Source organism: Dermacentor albipictus, chromosome 5 (assembly GCF_038994185.2).
Source record: "Dermacentor albipictus isolate Rhodes 1998 colony chromosome 5, USDA_Dalb.pri_finalv2, whole genome shotgun sequence".
Taxonomy (NCBI): domain Eukaryota; kingdom Metazoa; phylum Arthropoda; class Arachnida; order Ixodida; family Ixodidae; genus Dermacentor; species Dermacentor albipictus.
This window is the reverse complement of record NC_091825.1, coordinates 81332216-81351578: the sequence shown is the minus strand read 5'-3', so window position 1 is coordinate 81351578 and position 19363 is coordinate 81332216. Positions and strand designations below refer to the sequence as shown.

Below are 19363 nucleotides of genomic sequence, written 5' to 3'. Positions count from 1 at the left end.
TCCAGCTGGTCGGCTTGCGCGCTGGAGTCTTCGGCTCCAAGAGTTCGACTTCACGGTTGTGTACAAATCGGGGAAACGACACACCGACGCCGACTGCCTCTCTCGGTCCCCTGTTGAGACTGCAGTCCACGACGATGATGACGCGGGTTTTCTAGGCGTGCTAGATACCGTCGACGTTTCCCGCCACCAACGCGAGGACGCAGAACTGGTTCCTCTTTTCAATTACTTAGAGGGAAAAACAAGCAGCGTGCCGAGGTTATTCGCGAGAGGGCTGCCTTCGTTTTGCTTACGCCACGACGTTCTCTATAAAAAGAACTTTTCACCTAATGGCAGCAGCTACCTACTCGTCATTCCCGCATCTCTTCGCGACGAAGTCCTACATGCCTGTCACAACGAGCCGACCGCTGGTCACTTGGGATACACCCGCACATTGGCAAGAATAAGGCTAAAGTACTATTGGCCAAGACTTGCGTCGATCGTGAAACGTTACACACAGACATGCCTAGATTGCCAGCGCCGCAAAGCCCTACCCGGCAAGCCAGCTGGACTGCTGCATCCTGTTCAGATACCGCAAGCGCCATTCGAACAAATTGGCATGGACCTTTTAGGTCCATTTCCACTGTCTACTGCCGGAAATAGATGGATAATCGTCGTCACTGATTATCTTACTCGATACGCCGAAACAGGTGCTATCCAACGTGGAACAGCAGCCGAAGCAGCGCGATTTTTCGTCGAGGCCGTCGTCCTAAGGCATGGCGCTCCCGCAGTGGTCATAACAGATAGAGGATCTGCGTTCACGGCTGCGCTTCTGGATACCGTGTTGCGACTAAGTGGTACCACTCACCGAAAGACCACGGCTTATCATCCCCAAACCAATGGGCTGACAGAACGTCTGAATAAGACACTGGCAGACATGATGAGTATGTACATCGACGTCGACCACAAGAACTGGGACGAGATTTTACCATACGTTACATTTGCGTATAACACGGCTCGCCAAGAGACAACACGCGTGACGCCTTTCAACCTCGTTTACGGACGCGAAGTGACAACAATGTTGGACGCAATGCTGCCACACGAGTGCGGTGACGACGAGACTGGTGCCGACGAGTTTACGCAACGCGCAGAGGAAGCCAGGCAGCTTGCGCGTTTGCGAATCCAAGAACGACAGGAATACGATGCCCGACACTACAATCTTCGGCACAGACCCGTCACATACAACGTCGGTGACCAGGTGTGGATCTGGACTCCGATTCGTCGGCGGGGGCTGTCTGAGAAGCTCCTGCGAAGATACTTCGGCCCGTACACAGTTCTGCGCCGCATCAGCGATGTGAATTATGAAGTTGTCCCCGACAGCCATAACTGCTCCAAACGCCGGCGGCATCTGCCCGAGGTTGTGCACGTGCTTCGTATGAAGCCCTACATTTCCTCGTGACCTCCACTTTGCACCGTCTGTGCACAGCCTTCGGCGGTTAGTGCATCGGGACGATGCCTTTTTTTCAAAGGGGGGGGGGGGGGGGGCAAATGCCACATCCTATATGGTCGCCGCGGGTATGTGCCAGGCGATGAGAACGACGCTGAAGTGGCGCGCGAGTGGAAAAAACAGAGACGACAACGACGTCGCGTTGACTGCTCTCATAAAAGTGCTTTTACACGTCCTCTACGCCGGCTTCCCCGTCTCCTAATAGGTTGCGACAATATTCTTACTGCATTTTGTTTTTCTTTTTTTTTGGCCCGCTTCTTTCTGTAATGCCTTCGGGCCTTGCCAGTAAGTAAAATAACAAAATAAATGAGATAACAAGTCGGATTGATCGCTGTACTATAAGTTTATCGAAAAACTGCAGATGGGAGCATCTTCAAATCTGCGGCGTCTGCGGAAAAAGCTACAAGCACGAAACTGCGCGGTGGGTCGTTAGGCGTGGTCCCTGAGACCGAACGAATTGAACGACGCCCGATGCAAGCCGGGACGGGGGCCAGTCAGGGACCACCGTCTTCCACGTTGCTGACGTAGTTTATGGAGATGCTACTGGAGCACTGCGAAGAGAAGCGAGCACTTCCTGACGTTACTGCACGAAACACTACAGAGGCAATGACGAACAAAACGTTAGAAGCCGTACTAGGCTGCGACAAGGTGCCCCGTATGGATAGCAATTAAGACTTCAAATAGTTCAGCAGTAGGCGAAAGAAGGGAAGCTACAAGGCTGGAGCCGTGCCGACTAGAGTGCATGTCTTTGCCAGGGCAACAACTGTTTCCTAAGCAATATCGTGCTGAACTATCTCATTCATTTATGCTAAACTATCTTAACTTTTCTTTTTCTCATCTGCCATCACATTTTCAGTGATTACCGCGTTCATTTGTTTTCGGTTATTTTTATCTGTGTTGTTGCAACTGCATTGCGTACTATGTTTTCTTTGGCCCCGTAAGGCGTTTGCGATGCGTCAAGCTTTTATCTACTTTTTAGCTCAAGATTACCAATTAGCATGCACAGCGGTAAATCAAATTGATTTGACTGATTGACTGATTACTCGACAACATTTGGTGACAGTTATGTTTTGATGCCACAGGGTGTCATTATATTGCTTGAGCTGCCCTGGTGTCATAAGCAGATTACATAGCTTCCTCTGCACCAGCGAAAGGGAGCCTAGGCCAGTGGAAAAGAGGTGAGGGCTTTCTACCCTAGGATACACAGAGGAAGCTGCACACACCCTGATAGTCAAGTATCTATTGTTAAGACGAAGGCAAGCCTCGTTTCGGAGCCTTGTCTCCAGGCTGAAGCTTCCCTCAGTCGCCCATTGTTGATCAAGTGTCCACGTTCATGCGACACCTTCATCTGAGCAAGACTCAATCTCACACATACTTCTAGTTCATTATGAAAACATGGAAGACAACGCATTTTTCTGATTCTGCGTTTTCACACGCAAGTCCTTGATGGCAACGTAACGATATTGTGACTGAAAAACGCCATGGGCACTCCGCTACGAGCTGCAGATGAATACGCCACGGTCAGGGTAGGAGAGCAAACTAATCGAGTGTCGTATACTTGCCTGAACAGAAGCATTTCTACAGCGTTTTGTTTCACATCTGGGCAAAGCTGCGACTGTTGAACTCAACTCGAACGGGCCACGGAAAGTTAAACGATAGCACTCCCAATGCGTTCACCTTAGGTCTTTCAGTGTGACACCTTTATAACAGAGGATTAATTGTGCGTTTAGCCAGTGCGTGTTTGATAGCAACGCGCGTGCACTGCACTTAACTCTCATTCTTGGAGACAACACTGCCATCAGATTACGAGCAGGCAGATTTGCTTAAAAGTGAAGTTGACATTCATGAAAGAGGTAAACTGCCCGTCTTCGGACTCGATTACGAAGCCACTCGCAAGGTGCTACCAGAGGTTGTATTTTGATTGCAATTTTCTCTGTTATTCACGCCATGCTATTTTAATGCCAAGATCAATTGCTGTAAACGTGGATGCCGTTGTTGGGATGCCATGCTGCGTTATATTAAAGCAGAGCTACCAACACGAAGATGCGCCAGCTGTGGCCACGGCTCCACAGGACACGAACACATGCCGCCACATGCTGCACAGCGATGGCTTCACTGAGCGCTCTGTGCGAGTAGGTAGGCCTCGCTGATGTACGAACGAGATGCAATTCGAAGGATTACGTTTGTTTTTCATCATGTTTAGAAAGTAAGTTATTCAACCCTCACGGGCCACGACAAGTTCGACGATAGCACTCCCATATCGATTCAGACTGCAAGCGCGACAGCTTTTCATAAATGAGCGCGCTAGTCAGGAATGCTAAGCGTACTAAAATTATTTTGTGCAGCCTCGAAGAGATGCAAACAGAAAAGAAGAAAAAAGAAATCTATCAGCTGCTCACAGGAATGTGACCAGACATTCAATCAAAAAATAAACAAACAATAAAGTTATGAGTTTTCATTAGAGCTGCGAAGGACCGGCGAAAGCTTCCATGTGTGCACTCGAAAATTTATTATTTAATTACGCCTCTATCTAACAGCTGCGCGCAGATGTCGTGCGGCGGTTTCTAGTAAATATCGGTTGACTCCCTAACAGCTGCGCATCGGTGTGACATCACATTGCGTCACCTTGTTTGCCCCTTTTTTACAATCCTTCACTCACGCTTTAACTGCATGCTGATGCCATTATCCTGTTACTTGACACTCTGGCGGGGCAATGATCGCATGAACTTTGTTTTCCGCGAACTGAGGTTATGATCACGGAAACGGAGAGGTTTAGTGCGATCGGCGCGCTTTGGTTAAGACGCGATATGTTAAAAGACAGAACACTTAAAGAAAGATTAGTTAACGACAATGACAACACGATGGCAACCATCATGAAGACTGTGGTATGATGACCACAGCACGACATCGACAATGATGGAAACGACGACACAACGACAACACAATGACGACACTCCGTCGAGTAGTTAGTACTTAACATAGTGATTAGAAAGCATTCTCAAAACCATGTAGGGCTCTATAAACGTTTCGAATAGTCGAGGATTGTGGCTCCTGTTTCACAGTCAGGGTTAAGAGAATAAGAGTGCCAAACTGCTCGAATGTTGGTGCAGCGTTATGCCAGGGCGCTAGCCTAGGGCTCTGGCGAATTTCGTAGTACCTTCTGGAGACCACGCGTGCAAGAGTGATTACACTGGAACCTCCGACGAGGCACATGTAAAGGGCGACGCGCTTGACCCACAGATCAGATTTTCGACGATCGCCTACTCTGCTCGCTGCTATCGCTGTGCTTGAGTGAATTACTTGTTTTGCTGGGCACAAGTTCGCCCAATACAGAATTCAATTTGTAACTCACACTTCCGACACCGTGTCGTTCTTCACTGTCACTACCACGTGACAACATAAATAATAACGCAAAGCCAGTTCTTCCTGAACAATGAGAGACGCAACCGGTGGAACTGCTCTCGTCTGCTGCAGAGGCTCAGCATCGCCGCCGAGAGGACGCTGTCGTTCAGGACCAAATTATTTGCCACAATGTATCGCGAATTCAAAACCCCTAAACAGCTGCGCTCAAAATTCGCATTAGGTGATGTCTTAATCGTCGGTAAATTTGTCTGTGTGTGTGCGTGGCGTGACATCTGCGGTGACGTGATGGTGTCTACACCGGCACGTTTTTTTTTTTGCGCGCATGTGTGTGTGTTAATGCATGCGATCCTGTGAATCAGCACGTAAAATGCGGACGAGCGTTGCGTCTTCTCATATGGAAACGTCTCGTTGCGTGCGTACTCGAATAGCGTCGTGGCACGGGCGCGCGCGTAAGCGGTCGGCCGTCTCGTCTCGGGCACGGTGAGCACCAGGCCACTGCTGAGCAGCGTCAGCACAGCGAACAGCACGAGCGGCACGACCGACCCGTCGTCGCCACCCTGCAACGACGGCGAATCACGTGGGACAGTCAACGGGATGACGAAATGAGGCTCGTCCACGTAACGTGCAGTGGTAGCATACCACCGGAGGACATTTGAGCAATTACATGCGCCAGGTGGGATAACACCGCCAAGAGCCTATACTCACCAGCAACGTGATGTATGGTGAACTGAGCGCGCCGAGCACGCTGGATGCCTCGCCCCAGCAGTAGGCGAATGTTAGCACGAGCTGCGGAAACAGCTCCACGTTCATCACGGACAGCACTGAGTGCACTATGGCTTGCACAAACAAACCAAGAACAACCAGGACCGTGTACTCAAGGTCGTCCTCTGCACAGTTAAATGAGCCTCAGGCTATCCACGCAAGCAGAGGTGCAAGATTTCGCATCCTTATTGTTGCTATAGTTCTTATGACTGCACATTGTGCTGTTGCAAAAAGCGCACGAGGAAAGAAAGATAGAATGAAAGGAAACATTGTGCGGGTCCTACGCACCATGAGAATAGACCTAATTGAAGCTTTCTGTGCTGTTTACTAATGTTTAATTTCTTCAGCGTTTAGTCCAATAACGAGAGGGGTGATTTCATGTTAATCGTTACCTTGCATGCGCCACTGCTCTTTGTCTACGAAGCACACAGGACCCACAGTGAGACGTGCTTACTTCAGGCGTTGTTGCGCGCCATTGTTCATAACTTCCGAGAAGGTTAGCATTGTCATTGCCTCACACGGCACCTCTCATTATGGTAGAAAAGGTAAACTCTGATTGAAGTATAGGAATCAACGTACCAAGTCAACAATTTGATTATATAAGGCGCGCCGTAGTGGCAGACTACGGCTTAATTTAGCTTCCTGAATTTCTTTGACGGGCATCTAAATCGAAGTACACGAGAGTATTACAGCGAAGCTGTATACCTCTGCGGTCCAAGTCCAAAATCAAGGAAGGGGCTGACAGATGGAATAGCACACTGTAGTATAAAGTTTGTAAACGGGGATACGGTGCCTCAGAAAGGCTGGCCAACGTTTCTATAGGAGGGCCTATCTTCGTAAAAGACGGCCTCGTCACCCTAAGCATGTTAGTGTTAAAGGGTTAGTGCAGTGACGTCAAGTGCGGGTGTTGTCGGTGGCGGTTGGGTATAAGGGAGAGACTTCAGAGGTGATGAGCGCTGTCGCCTGACATATGTGAGCTTCGTTGCCAAGACGATGGGACAAGAACGGGAGAGTGGGAAGGCGGGGAGAAAAAAGAAAAAAAAAGAAAACGGGGAGGGGACACCAAGAGGGAAAAAAAGAGAAACAACAAGAAAAGAATGGCGGCATGGGAGGGCGTTGGGGAAGCGAGAGGTTAGGGAGCATTCAGGGGTGTCGTTGGCGGCATGTTTTTGTGGCATTAGAAGAGCAGGTCAGGCGGTCAGTGTGCGAGTAACACACAAGAAAAAAAAACATGAGTTGAAAAAGTGACTTGAGAAGCATAGGAGAGTTACTACCTACCGATACATGGTACAAGCATAGCGACACCTTTTGCACCAATATGGGGATTCTAGAAACAGACTTCCTATCGCGCTGCACTGACAAGCCCCATACATAGCTACGATACATAGACGAAATATTCATAATATGGGGACATGGTGAAGACAGTCTAGATAAATATGTAGCATTTCTAAACTCTTTTCATCCAACAATGAAATTCACACCAGAATCCTCAACTGAGCGCATAGATTTTCTGGACACAACAATATTCATTGACAATGCTGCGCTAAAGACAGCGCTGTATAGAAAACCATTCGACAAACAACATTAGCTAGAATATACGAGCCACCATCCCAGACATTGCAAAGAAGGCATCTTTAAAGGCCAAGCCACACGACTACGTCGCATTTGCGTCGAAAACCAAGACTACATAGATAGACTCGATCAACTCAAAGAAACCCTATCAAACAGGAACCACCCAAACAGTGACCTTCAAGTAGCCTACACCGCTTTGAAAGACAGTGCACAAAAATGTATCTTTCTGATCACGTAGAGACAAAAATCTGGAAACGACTTGTCTTAAAAAGCGATGAAGCCCCCACTTTTCACTGTCCTGAACAAATTAGTGCTACTAGAACACTATTGATGCGCACAATGCTTGTAACACATACCAAATTTTGGCCACTAAGGACACATTACACACTGTTGCTCGTGTGAACATTGATAGGTCTTTCCCACCCAGCTTTGTCGTTTTCACCTTAATTTCTTCTACCTTTCCTTGCCCATAATCTTAAGTGTTCTGGTGATGTTGTAGAGGTACCCCAAGGTACTTGGTGGGCACATTCGTCTTCTGCACTTTTGCAAAAAGTGGAGGTGTGCCCTCCCATTGCCCATTCCATATCCCAATCGACGTGCCCCAAATAATTACGCTCCCTGTCATTTTACAATACTTTTCACAACATTAACAGCATTGCTTATACTTTGCTTGTCGACACACAAGACAGCGACGTCATCCGCGTTATGCTAGCAATTTTACTTCACTGTAACCCACCCTAAACCCCCGACTTGGCTCTCTTTTATTATCTTTAGACAGAATGGCTCGAGATAGGGCAAAGAGTATAGGCGTTAAACCACATCGCTGTCTCACGGAAGACCTGTCTGCAATGCTGGAAATTAGTGTTCTATTAACGATGACTTTTGTGGAAACGTCTGCATAGCACATTTTGATCCCTTCTGTTAAGACTGTTCTCACATTCACGTGCTCCAAAATATTGAAAAGAATTGTGTGTGTCACTCTATGGAACGCTTTTTCTATGTCCAATTGTATTATGGCCACCCTACCAGAAAAGTCGTCACAATGCTCAAGTACTGTTCTTGCTACGTGTATGTTTGTAGTTATTGACCTCCCCTTAATGCCGCATGTTTGATGTGGCCCTGTCAAATGTGTTATTATACTCTGTAGCCTTCTGCCCAAAACTTTAGTGTATATATTATAGTCGGAGTTTGTTAAGCTGATTGGACGGTAGGCTCGCACGGATAGGAGTGATGAGGGATTGGTAGTTTCGGGTATTGGGACAATATGACTCTCGCGAAACGACGGTGGCAGTACCCGATGTTTATAGGCTTCTGTGATAACGTAACAAAGAGCTGCAGCTATATCAGCTTTGAAAGCTTTATAGAATGATCCACTCAGTCCATCAGGTCCTGGCGTTTTGCTCCGTTTTCTTGATGCTTATTGACATTTCTAATCTATTTCGCTGTTCATCTTCTAGACTTGGCAAAAGGTGTAAGAATTCATTTTCGAAACCCTGGGCGCTATAACGTAAAACTATTCCAAAGTTTTCTATTCCAAATCTGCTATCAGCCCTCCGTGATTGGTCAAAAACTTTTTCGACCACCCCCCACTTCACCTGTCTGTCACGCGACGTCACGAAAACCGCAATACCTCCCCATCTGATATGATGTGTACACACTGATTATGCACGATATGACAGAAAAAAGAAAAACAGTTATTTCTGATTCAACCCCTTTTCGCCATTAGCCCTCGGCTATTGGCAAAAAGCTTTCGGGCTGCACCCACTTCACCTGCCTGTAAAGCGACGTCACAAAACCGCACGAACTCACCGCGTCGAAGTGACGTGTACGCGATAAAGATGTATTAATATGCCGAACAAAATTGAATTTTTTTCGGAATAGCCGCAGGCTGCCCCGTTCTGAAAGGAATAAAAGATGGCTGCCGCCGATTGCTGAGATGCTGGCTACTCGCACCTGCCGGATTGCATGGGTGTATTTGCGTATAATAAAACTTCTTGCGTGACCGCGTAACATTTTTGAGCACTTTCGGCACATTTACTACCTCATTATGCCAGCTCTTCTTTGCTGAGGGTCAGTTTTAGCGTCATTCTGAAGCTTCCGTTGCATGCTGCCGCGATTTTCGACCAGTCACCGCAAGCTACGTAAGGGAAAGCCGACCAATCGCATACGCCGGCACCACCCTCTTCATCCGGTTATCGATTTTCAGTGCACTGGCTCTGCCCCAGTGAATCCCTCTCCACTTGAGCATTCTCCTCGCCTCTTGTCAGCCAATTAGATACGAGAAGCCGCTCAGTGTAGGCAATGTCATTCGTTTCTCAAGCAAACAAAAGTGACCTCCTATGAACGAGGAGAGCGTTTGATTGGTCTGTTCAGACAACCCTGTGGGTGACCGCCTGGTGCTTGCGTCGGTGGTTACGCAAATTTGACGTTGGAAAATTGGAATAGAAACATATTGGAATAGTTTTACGTTATAGGGCCTCCTGTTCGTATTGCGTTTCATGTCCTAAAAGTTCGCTGTAATATTCTACAAAGGCACGTTGGATGGTTTTCTTATCACGTACTATTTCATTTCGGTATGTTATCGCATTTACCTCCTTTCGTGTGGCATAACTCTTTTCATCGGAAAACGAGCGCTTTGTAGCTTGTTCTCCGCACCATAGACGTTCTGCGTATGCGCGTATAAGTGCGCCTCGATATGTTTCCTTATCGACAAGTTCCAACTGTGCTTTCATTCGCCTTATTTCTTTAGCAAAACATCCAGGACGGGTGCTTTCCATGCTTAAATAAAAGTCGAGCTCACTTTGGAATTCTATTTCCTTTCTTTTTTCTTGGTGGTGTAAAAAGCTGGACCTTTCTATGACTATTTGTGTTTTGCTTAAAACACTCCCACCTTTCCGTGCAGTCACTATGATCACCCAATAACAGCTCTTGAATGCTATCTTGAATTTTCTAAATGAAAGTTTCTCCTGCAGCAATTTTTCATTGAATTTCCGAAGACTCCAGTTGAAACTTGACGGCTTCTTTGGACCAAGCGAAAAACGGACCAAACTGTGGTCTATAAAATAAACATGCTTGATTTCATTATCACTGCACAATGGCAACGCTTCCACAGAAACATAGACACTATCCAGTCTGGCGTGGCTGTCCCCTTGAAAATGAGTGAAACGAGGTGCATCGTTACTGGCTAAAACGTCGCCTATATCCTCTAAATTATGTTCAACGAGCGCTGCCAAATGAAGCGCGCTGCCTTCGAGACCAGGCTGACTACGGGCTCTGTCTTCTGCTTTGAAGACACAGTTGAATTCTCCCATCCATCACCGTAATTCTCTCGCACTTCAAGTGACATTCCACGCTTTCAAAAACGCCCTGCGCTCGGCTGTTCCATTCGGCGCATAAACACAGATAACGCGTGACTTCAGATTACAAAACAAAAAATCACACATTATAATACGCCCGGTAACACCACTACATACATTTTGCAGATTTATACCAATATTATTGCTAAGAAAGAGCACACACAGCCCCTTGCGCTACCAACAGCATGAGAAACACACAAGTAATATCTTGACATGAGCGCTTGGACTAGCTAGGCGTTCGGTCCCTTCCTCCATTTCAATCTTTGTCTATTCAAAGCAACAATGTCCAGATTGTTTTCAATGAACGGGCGATTAAGCTGGCACTGCTTCTTCTTTGCCGTACGTACCCGCACGTTAATCGTGCCTGCACGTAAGGGTATTTGAAGTCGTATCGCCATTTCTACTGGAAAGAAATCAAGGCCGATAGATCCCAATACATTTACAGCTGTTTTCGATTCCGAAGCATCACGCACATTACGGTGGCGAGTCTGCATTCAGCCTGCACTCTTGACTGCTCTTCCATGGGCAGCTCAGAAGTAGCAGCATTTTCCACCATCTCCCCCCCACCGAAACGTGCAAAAACGCGTGAACGTACGAAGTGTTAAGTCGGCTTATTCACCGACACCTTTCTGTCCGGCGGTATGGTTGGCGTCGGTCTAAAAGTTGGCCTTCGGCCAGTTGCTGACTTCACAGGTGCCTCGTCCGCACTTTCAGTGCTCGCCTTTTGCTTTCTACCGGCACTTTCTTCGTGCATTCTTTTGGCCACTGCCGCTGCTTTGCTGGTTTCCATAGTGTCCATTACGCATGAATCATCCTCAGTCGTTGCTACGGAGCGTTTCTTGCTTGTACTTGCGTCATTTTTTCTTTCAGCGTCCTTAGCAGATGGAGGCTCGTCAGATGCTGATATGACTTCACTCGCAGCCTGCTTTATATCTCGTGTCGCAGTCGCTGCCGCTGGGTCTTCGAAAGTGGCGACAGTGACGACCCCGACGCACAGGCAATTTCCTCTGCGTCGACTTCATCCATGAGGTGCTTGTTGACTTCCTCACTTCTCGGTGGCCCCGCTGCGTTAGCATGCGTGCGCCCGCACTGACTTTCTTCGGGGTCGAAGCATCGACACACAGAGCAACGCGGCACTCGCGTCTGATGTGCCCCGTAAGGTTGCACCGAAGACACAGTGGAGCACGACCTGGCACGACCAGTAGCACCATGATGCCTGCTACTCACAGCTGATGTGGTCGATCATCAACTGTCACGCCAGGCTTCCGTTTGAGGGACACCATACGCATAGACGACCCCGTTACCGTGATGCCTGGTACTCGCAATTGTTCTTTCTGGACGTCGGAGACGTTCTCGTACGGAGCAAACGCCGCGTGTACGTCTTCGTCGTGGACATTGTGCAGCAACCAGTGCAGTTTAATTCAGACATACCGGTTATGTCACAACCAAACAACGTCGTTCCTTGACTTGAATTTCCGTGTACTTCAGTATCTCCTTTGTCACCTCTGCAATCTCGAACGCCACCAAGGCGACCACCTCAGGGAGCAATTCAAGAGAGAGAGAGAAAAAACTTTATTTTCATGTTCGGTGGTAACGTGGAAAGGCCCTCAGTCCAGAGCCTCGCTTGCGGCATTCTTCAGTGCAGCACTGATAAATGCCGCAAGGTACCGTTGGTCGTCGGCGCTGGCTGCTTCTGTCAGCCACCCGGCATGGGGTTTAGGGGAAAGATTTGTGGGGGAAGGAAGGGGAGGTGGGGGTGGTCCACAGGACCAGAGGATATGGGATGTGTTCGGGTGTTCGCCACAGTATCGGCAGGGTGGGGGATCTTCAGGTAAGAGGCCGCGGAGGAGGTGCATTCGCGCTGGTGTAGGGAGTGTTTCAGTCTGGGCCTGACGAATCAGTACACCCTGTTCACGGGTGAGCACTTTGCTGAGTTTGGGGAACTTGCGTCTTGCCTCTTGATATGGCCGCAGAAGCAGGGGAGCCCACCTTTTCGTCTGGGCTGGTTGAGCCAGCGTGTCGTGAAAATCTTCGACACTGAATGGTTTCGCTTTCACGTCGCCGTGAAGAACAACTGTGTTTAGAACACACGAACCTGTAGGCAGTGGCGGCAAGACATGGTAATCCTGTTCAAAGACGCAGGCATCCTGTTTCCGCGGCTCGGCATAGCCACAAACACTACCCCTACGGAGCGAGACATTCGAAGTCCGTACCGAATGGTAGCCGGAAGTAGAATCCGCTCGGCCATCCTGACGGGACACGACGAAAACGGAAGCGAGTCAACAGTACTTTCGCACTGCGTATTCACAAAAGAGGAAAAGGAATGAAATGAAGGTCTGTCTACTCTTTTCTTTTTACATCAGACGACCATGAAGAAAAAAATGACCTTTTGTCAGAAGTGGGATTCGAACCCACGTCCGGAAGACCGGACTGCGACCTGAACGCAGCGCCTTGGACCGCTCGGCCATCCTGACGGGACACGACGAAAACGGAAAGCGGAAGCGAGTCAACAGTACTTTCGCGCTGCGTATTCACAAAAGAGGAAAAGGAATGAAATGAAGGTCTGTCTACTCTTTTCTTTTTACATCAGACGACAATGAAGAAAAAAAATGACGTTTTGTCAGAAGTGGGATTCGAAGCCACGCCCGGAAGACCGGACTGCGACCTGAACGCAGCGCCTTGGACCGCTCGGCCATCCTGACGGGACACGACGAAAACGGAAAGCGGAAGCGAGTCAACAGTACTTTCGCGCTGCGTATTCACAAAAGAGGAAAAGGAATGAAATGAAGGAGAGCACGTTGTTGGGCGAGTCGGTCGTACATACTTAAAGAAGGGAATTGCGCTAAAAAAGAGACGGACGAGTAAGGACATGGACGGGCGCAAACTCGCGACTGATTTTATTCAGAAGGAACACAAATATATATACCTAGATTCTTATTGCCTAATCATTGCCTAAGCGCACATGCCAAGAACGTTTTTTTTTCTTATACAAATTTATACTGGAATCACTTACACAATCATCACCTGACTTATCAATGTAAAAAGCTTCTGCGAGTTCACGTGCTACCTGGTTACGACTGCGCCTTAAGATTTTGGTTCTAGCCAGCAAAGGCTGGCATGCTTTATCAGGCGTAGCCAAAGGGCATGCGCCGCAATGTAAGGGCAAATTTGACCCTTTTTCGTTAACCATTTAAGAAGCAACCCGGTTTGACACACACGGTTACCGTGCAAGAGACCTTATCTGTCTTTAAACGACACGGGAGGGGTCTAACCTTCACCCACGAATTACCTGTACAAGATAGATTGCAGTTTTTAGATATTAACATCACTTTAACACCAGATCACACGTGTTGGATGTACTCACCACGAGCCCGGAAAGACCTGTTGCCTTTTGAGTCCGCTCATTCTAAGACGGTAAAACGCGCCATTGTTATGCTGTGTCTGAAGGAAGCCCTGCAGAAATCGTGTTCACCTGGTAAATGACAGCCTCAACAATCAGATTGGCAGGTTGCAGAAGGCTGGTTTTCCCGTTTCCGTTGTGGCTGCTGTGGCAGAGAAGCTTCTGCAAAGCTTCAAACCTAGAACACCTCAAGATGGTGGCGGTCATCCGAAGACCAGACCGGCGGTTCTCCCCTATATTCATAGGGTCTCCCACAACCTGAAGAATGTAGCCAATCGCTACGGTGTGCCGGTGGTATTTTCTGCCCCGCGCAAGTTGGCCTCTTTGTGCCCCCGGATTGTCTCCGGCGAGGAATGCGTGCGAGACTGCACCAAACGTCACGCCACCCAGTTTGTCAGCTGTTCGGTCGGGGTTGTGTATGAAATTCCCCTGACATGTGGAAAAGTTTACATTGGCCAGACGGGCCGTTGTATAAACGAACGACTAAGGGAACACAAGCTCTCTATGGTTAACGAAAAAGGGTCAAATTTGCCCTTACATTGCGGCGCATGCCCTTTGGCTACGCCTGATAAAGCATGCCAGCCTTTGCTGGCTAGAACCAAAATCTTAAGGCGCAGTCGTAACCAGGTAGCACGTGAACTCGTAGAAGCTTTTTACATTGATAAGTCAGGTGATGATTCTGTAAGCGATTCCAGTATAAATTTGTATAAGAAAGAAAAAACGTTCTTGGCATGTGCGCTTAGGCAATGATTAGGCAATAAGAATCTAGGTATATATATTTGTGTTCCTTCTGAATAAAATCAGTCGCGAGTTTGCACCCGTCCATGTCCTTACTCGTCCGTGTCTTTTTTAGCGCAATTCCCTTCTTTAAGAATGAAATGAAGATCTGTCTACTCTTTTCTTTTTACATCAGACGACCATGAAGAAAAAAATGACCTTTTGTCAGAAGTGGGATTCGAACCCACGCCCGGAAGACCGGACTGCGACCTGAACGCAGCGCCTTGGACCACTCGGCCATCCTGACTTTTTTTTTTATTACCTTTCTCAGGAATGAAACAAAGCGATACAATCACAAATCCACACTACATAAGGTAATTAAAAACGCTTGCCCGCTTTGGGTAAGCGTGGGTATTTAAAAGCGCTTCAGGTTTACAAGAGCATCTAATACAGGTATCCGTGCTGGTGGATCAATCTTTGCTTCATACATCTCACGAATAAACGCAATACTTTCTTTGAAGTACTCTCTGGCTGGCTGGGCGTTCATATCTGCATGATACACTGCCATTCTCGTTTTGCAGATGCTGTGAAGACATAAAGCCATAAACATGTCATGCGGCACCCCTTCATCATTATCGGTTGGGAGGAAGCGGATGCCATATGGGGTAATCGGTAACTCTTTTTTTAAAGTACGTTGCAGTATGTCCCATAAGAAGGTGGCATCTATGCAATCAAGAAAAATATGGCCGATTGTTTCTGGTTGCTTGCACAATAAGCAGTTTATCGTCCAAGGCACGAAGATACCCTTCTGCTCTAACCACGGTTTAACGGGCAGAGTTCCGGTGTGCAAGCAAAAGAAGAACGTTTTCACCATGGACCGTACTGGCATCCGCTTCACCCTTTTCAGTACGTCTTTGCCTGCCCCTGTTCACAACATGGTGCGATACAGTGGTTCTGGCATACATACATCAACAACATCTTTGTACGGTTTCTTTCGTGTGACATTGCTTAGATACTGTAATGAGAACCGTGCTGCGAGGAACTCGTAAGACCAGACGACTTCTCGCACGAAGCCTCGTACTTTCGGCCCATCAACCCGATCAGACGACACAATAAACGCTGGCATAACGTCACAGAATCGCATTTGAATCACAGTACGTAGGAAAGCATTGCTTTGCTCTCGCATAAAGAGAAATCTGGACACTACCTGTTTTAGAAACAAATGCGCCAAGCCCAGTCCGCCACTTTTCACTGACCGGAATAAATATGTACGGCTTGTACGTTCCCAAGTTGATCCCCATACATACACTGCTAGCACTCTGTGGAGTCTTTGAATGCTTGCTCTCGTCGCACACAGTACTTGCAGAACGTACCAAATCTTGGCTACAACAAAAAGGTTACATACTGTTGACCTTGCAAATATAGGTGAGTCTCTCCCTCCAAATTTCGTCGAGTTTTCTTTTATATGTTCCGCTTCATTTCTTCAAAAATCATTAGTGTCTTTGTAGTGATTTAAAGGCACCCCGAGGTATTTCGTTGGCGAAACCGTCCACTGGATGCTTTCAAAGACGTCCGGGGTATCGTACCAATCCCCATGCCAAAAGCCCAAAGATTTGCTCCAGTTGATAACGCTTCCGGTCACTTTACAAAAACTCTTCGCCACACTGATGGCATTCCTGACACTTTCTTGGTCAGAACAGAAAACTGCAATATCGTCAGCGTACGTAAGTAGCTTAACCTCGCTTGTGCTCAACCTAAAACCTTTTATTGCACTCGATGACATGATTTTCAAACAAAACGGCTCCATGTACAACGCGAACAGTAAAGGAGACAAAGGGCATCCTTGCTTAACAGAGGACTTTATCTGGAAACTGGCACTTAATGATTCATTAATTTTAATCCTGCTAGAAATGTCTGCGTAACACATTTCTATACCTTCTGATAGGACCTTCCCGACATTGATGTGTTCTAGAATGTTGAAAAGGACTTTATGCACAACTCTGTCGAATGCCTTCTCTAAATCCAGTTGTACCATGGCGACCTTCCCGCAGTACGCATCATAGCACTCCAGGACGGTTCTAGCCACGTGCATGTTTGTTACAATGGACCTTCCTTTTATGCCGCAAGTCTGATGCGGCCCCACAAGCCTGGTTATAACACTTTGCAGTCTCCTACCCAAAACTTTAGCGAAGATCTTGCAGTCCGTGTTCGTTAGGGTTATCGGTCGATACGCTCGTACAAAGAGCAAGGCAGCTGGATCCTCTGTTTTTGGAAAAAGTACAACATAGCTCTGCCTGAAAGAAGGAGGCAACTTCTTTGTTCTGTATGCCTCCTTTATTACGTTATGCAGGACAACTGCTATCTCCGTTTTAAAAGCCTTGTAGAATTCTGAGCCAAAACCATCAGGGCCTGGCGATTTCCCTGCACTCAATTCATCGATTGCCCCCTCAATTGCTGCAACGCTGATTGGTGCGTCGAGATTCGTTTTAACTTCTACTTCAAGTTTTGGCATGTGTCTCAAGAAATCGCTTTGAAAACCTTCCACAATCTGGTTCGTGGCCTACTAAATCCCGATAATAATCAACAAATGCGCGACTTGTCAGTTCCTCGTCTTGCACAACTTCACCTCTGTACATTATTGCTTTTATTTCGTTGCGTGACGCATAGCTTTTTTCATCTGATAGAGCGCGTTTGGTCGGGGTTTCACCCATATACATTTTTTTCCGCACGCGCTCGTACAACTGCGCCCCTGTACTTTTCTGTATTAATAATTTATAGTTTGTTTTTAATTTCTTTTATTTCTCTGGCAAAGTTACCCGGGGCTGTAGCTTCTGCATTCAAATAAATATCAAGCTGGCTTTGGAGCTCAGTTTCTTCTTTGTTTTGCTTCCTCCGCAATGCCCCGGCTCTTTCGATGGCTGAGATTTTTGCGTTTTCCTTAAAATGTTCCCATGCCTCCGCATAACACTCTGGTTCATTTGCCAGTAGGCCTCCAATTTTTCCTTTTGTTTCCTTCATATATACCTCATCATTGAGGAGTTTAACATTGCATTTCCACAGCTGCCAGTTCAATTTCGCCGGTTTCCTCGGACCTAGAGCATACACAACCAAACTATGGTCGCTAAAGAAAACGTTTTTAATGTCATACTTATTGCAGACGGGTGCCAAATCTGCCGAAACATAAAGACGATCTAATCTAGCGTGGCTGTCCCCCTGGTAGTGGGTAAACCGAGGCAATGTGCCATTTGACAGGAAGCACCCTACATCTTCTAACAGATGACCTTCAGTCAGCGCATTTAGTACCGACACACTCGCATCTCGTATCGGTGTATCTCTTCTCCTGTCTTCTACCCTGGATACGCAGTTAAAGTCCCCCATCATTATAATTGCCCTGTCACAATTCAGATTACGTTCAACACTTTCGAAAAACAATCGGCGCTCACTTGATGCATTTGGGGCATGTAAACAAACTATTCGGAACTTCTGGGCTTGCAACGTTATGTCACATACAATAAGTCGTCCAGTGTCACACGCGTACACACTATCAACAGATATGCCTGTGGTGTGCTTCAGGAACAGCGCACAAAAACCGGCTGTACCTACTGCATGCGCAACGCATACATTGTAGTACGCCCTAAAAGGTTCAACCATGCGGTTTGTTCCTTCCCGACTTTCGATCTTCGTTTCCTGTATGGTAATTACGTCCAAGTCATTTTCCATAAAAAGTCGACTCAGTTGGTATTGCTTTCTCCGTGTCGACAGGCCCCGCACGTTAAGAGTTCCGACATAAAGAGGCGTTTGGAGAGTAACAGCCATTGTTTTAATAAACACAAACCGTATAGTATCCCTTGCTTATCACAAGACGGCAAAACACTCACATTTTTATAGAAAATCCCAGTCGTTCCAGCCATTTTGATTAGAATTTAGACCTCGCCGTGACGACGTCAACACACTGTCTTTCCGGTCCCTTCCGCTGATAGTGTCCGGTTGGAAAAAAAGAAGGCTCGACACCTTGTCACGTCGCCGGCGGGGCCGGCGGTTTCCGCTCGGGCCGTGGCTCGAGCGGTATTTTCGGTGCGGGCTTAAACGTAGTCCTTCGATGGGGTGTCGTTTTCACAGGCGGCTCATCCATTGCATTCTGGTCGGTCTTGTGCCCTTCTTTGCCATCCTCATGGAGTCGTTTTGGTGCAAGGCTGCTGGTACTTGTCATAATGACGTCTGTAGTCTCAGGGCTTTGCTCGACACTCGCGCCAGGTGCAATGTGTTGGCTCGTTGGAGCGCCCATCGCCAGTGTCTCTACAGCTTCTGTTGAAGCGATGGTTGTGTCTTCCGCAATAATGACTGCAGCCTTTTGCTTCACATGTGACACGTTTGCTGCACCAATAGTTCGCGAGCTGTCTGCCTCGGGGGTAGTTTCGGCCGCGTCTGCCTCGTCCATTAGATGTTCCGTGGACAGTTCATCGCTTGCTTTGACTCCGGCCACGTTTGCGTAGGTTCGCACGCAAACGTTTTCATCGTGGCCATATCGCCGACATTTGGCACAACGCGGTACCCGGCAATCGCGCCTGATATGGCCTGTGGCATGGCACCTCAAGCATAGAGGCGGGCGTCCCGGCGCAACCAGTAGAGCCATGATTCCTGCAACCCGCAACTGATGGGGTAGATCTTCTCGAGTTACACCAGGCTTGAGCTTTAGACCAACCGTGCGCG

The 19363-nt window shown here is 47.7% G+C and overlaps 1 protein-coding gene and 3 non-coding genes across 4 annotated transcripts in view; all 4 read right to left on the bottom strand.

Annotated features, from left to right (window-relative positions):
* Nucleotides 1–1813: 1813 nt before the first annotated feature.
* LOC135910766 (solute carrier family 22 member 6-like) overlaps nt 1814–19363 on the bottom strand; it is an 81515-nt gene continuing 63965 nt past the window's right edge. The window contains exons 10-12 of the mRNA XM_065442852.2: nt 5552–5733; nt 5267–5403; nt 1814–2034 (exon numbers count right to left, since the gene is read on the bottom strand). Coding sequence (XP_065298924.2) covers nt 2013–2034; nt 5267–5403; nt 5552–5733 — 341 coding nt within the window. The 3' untranslated portion in view covers nt 1814–2012. The remainder of the gene's footprint in view (nt 2035–5266; nt 5404–5551; nt 5734–19363) is intronic.
* On the bottom strand, nt 12927–13010 carry TRNAL-CAG (transfer RNA leucine (anticodon CAG)). Its single transcript has one exon. It is a non-coding gene; the product is annotated as a tRNA-Leu (tRNA).
* TRNAL-CAG (transfer RNA leucine (anticodon CAG)) lies at nt 13155–13238 on the bottom strand. The gene has a single exon. It is a non-coding gene; the product is annotated as a tRNA-Leu (tRNA).
* Nucleotides 14877–14960, bottom strand: TRNAL-CAG (transfer RNA leucine (anticodon CAG)). Its single transcript has one exon. It is a non-coding gene; the product is annotated as a tRNA-Leu (tRNA).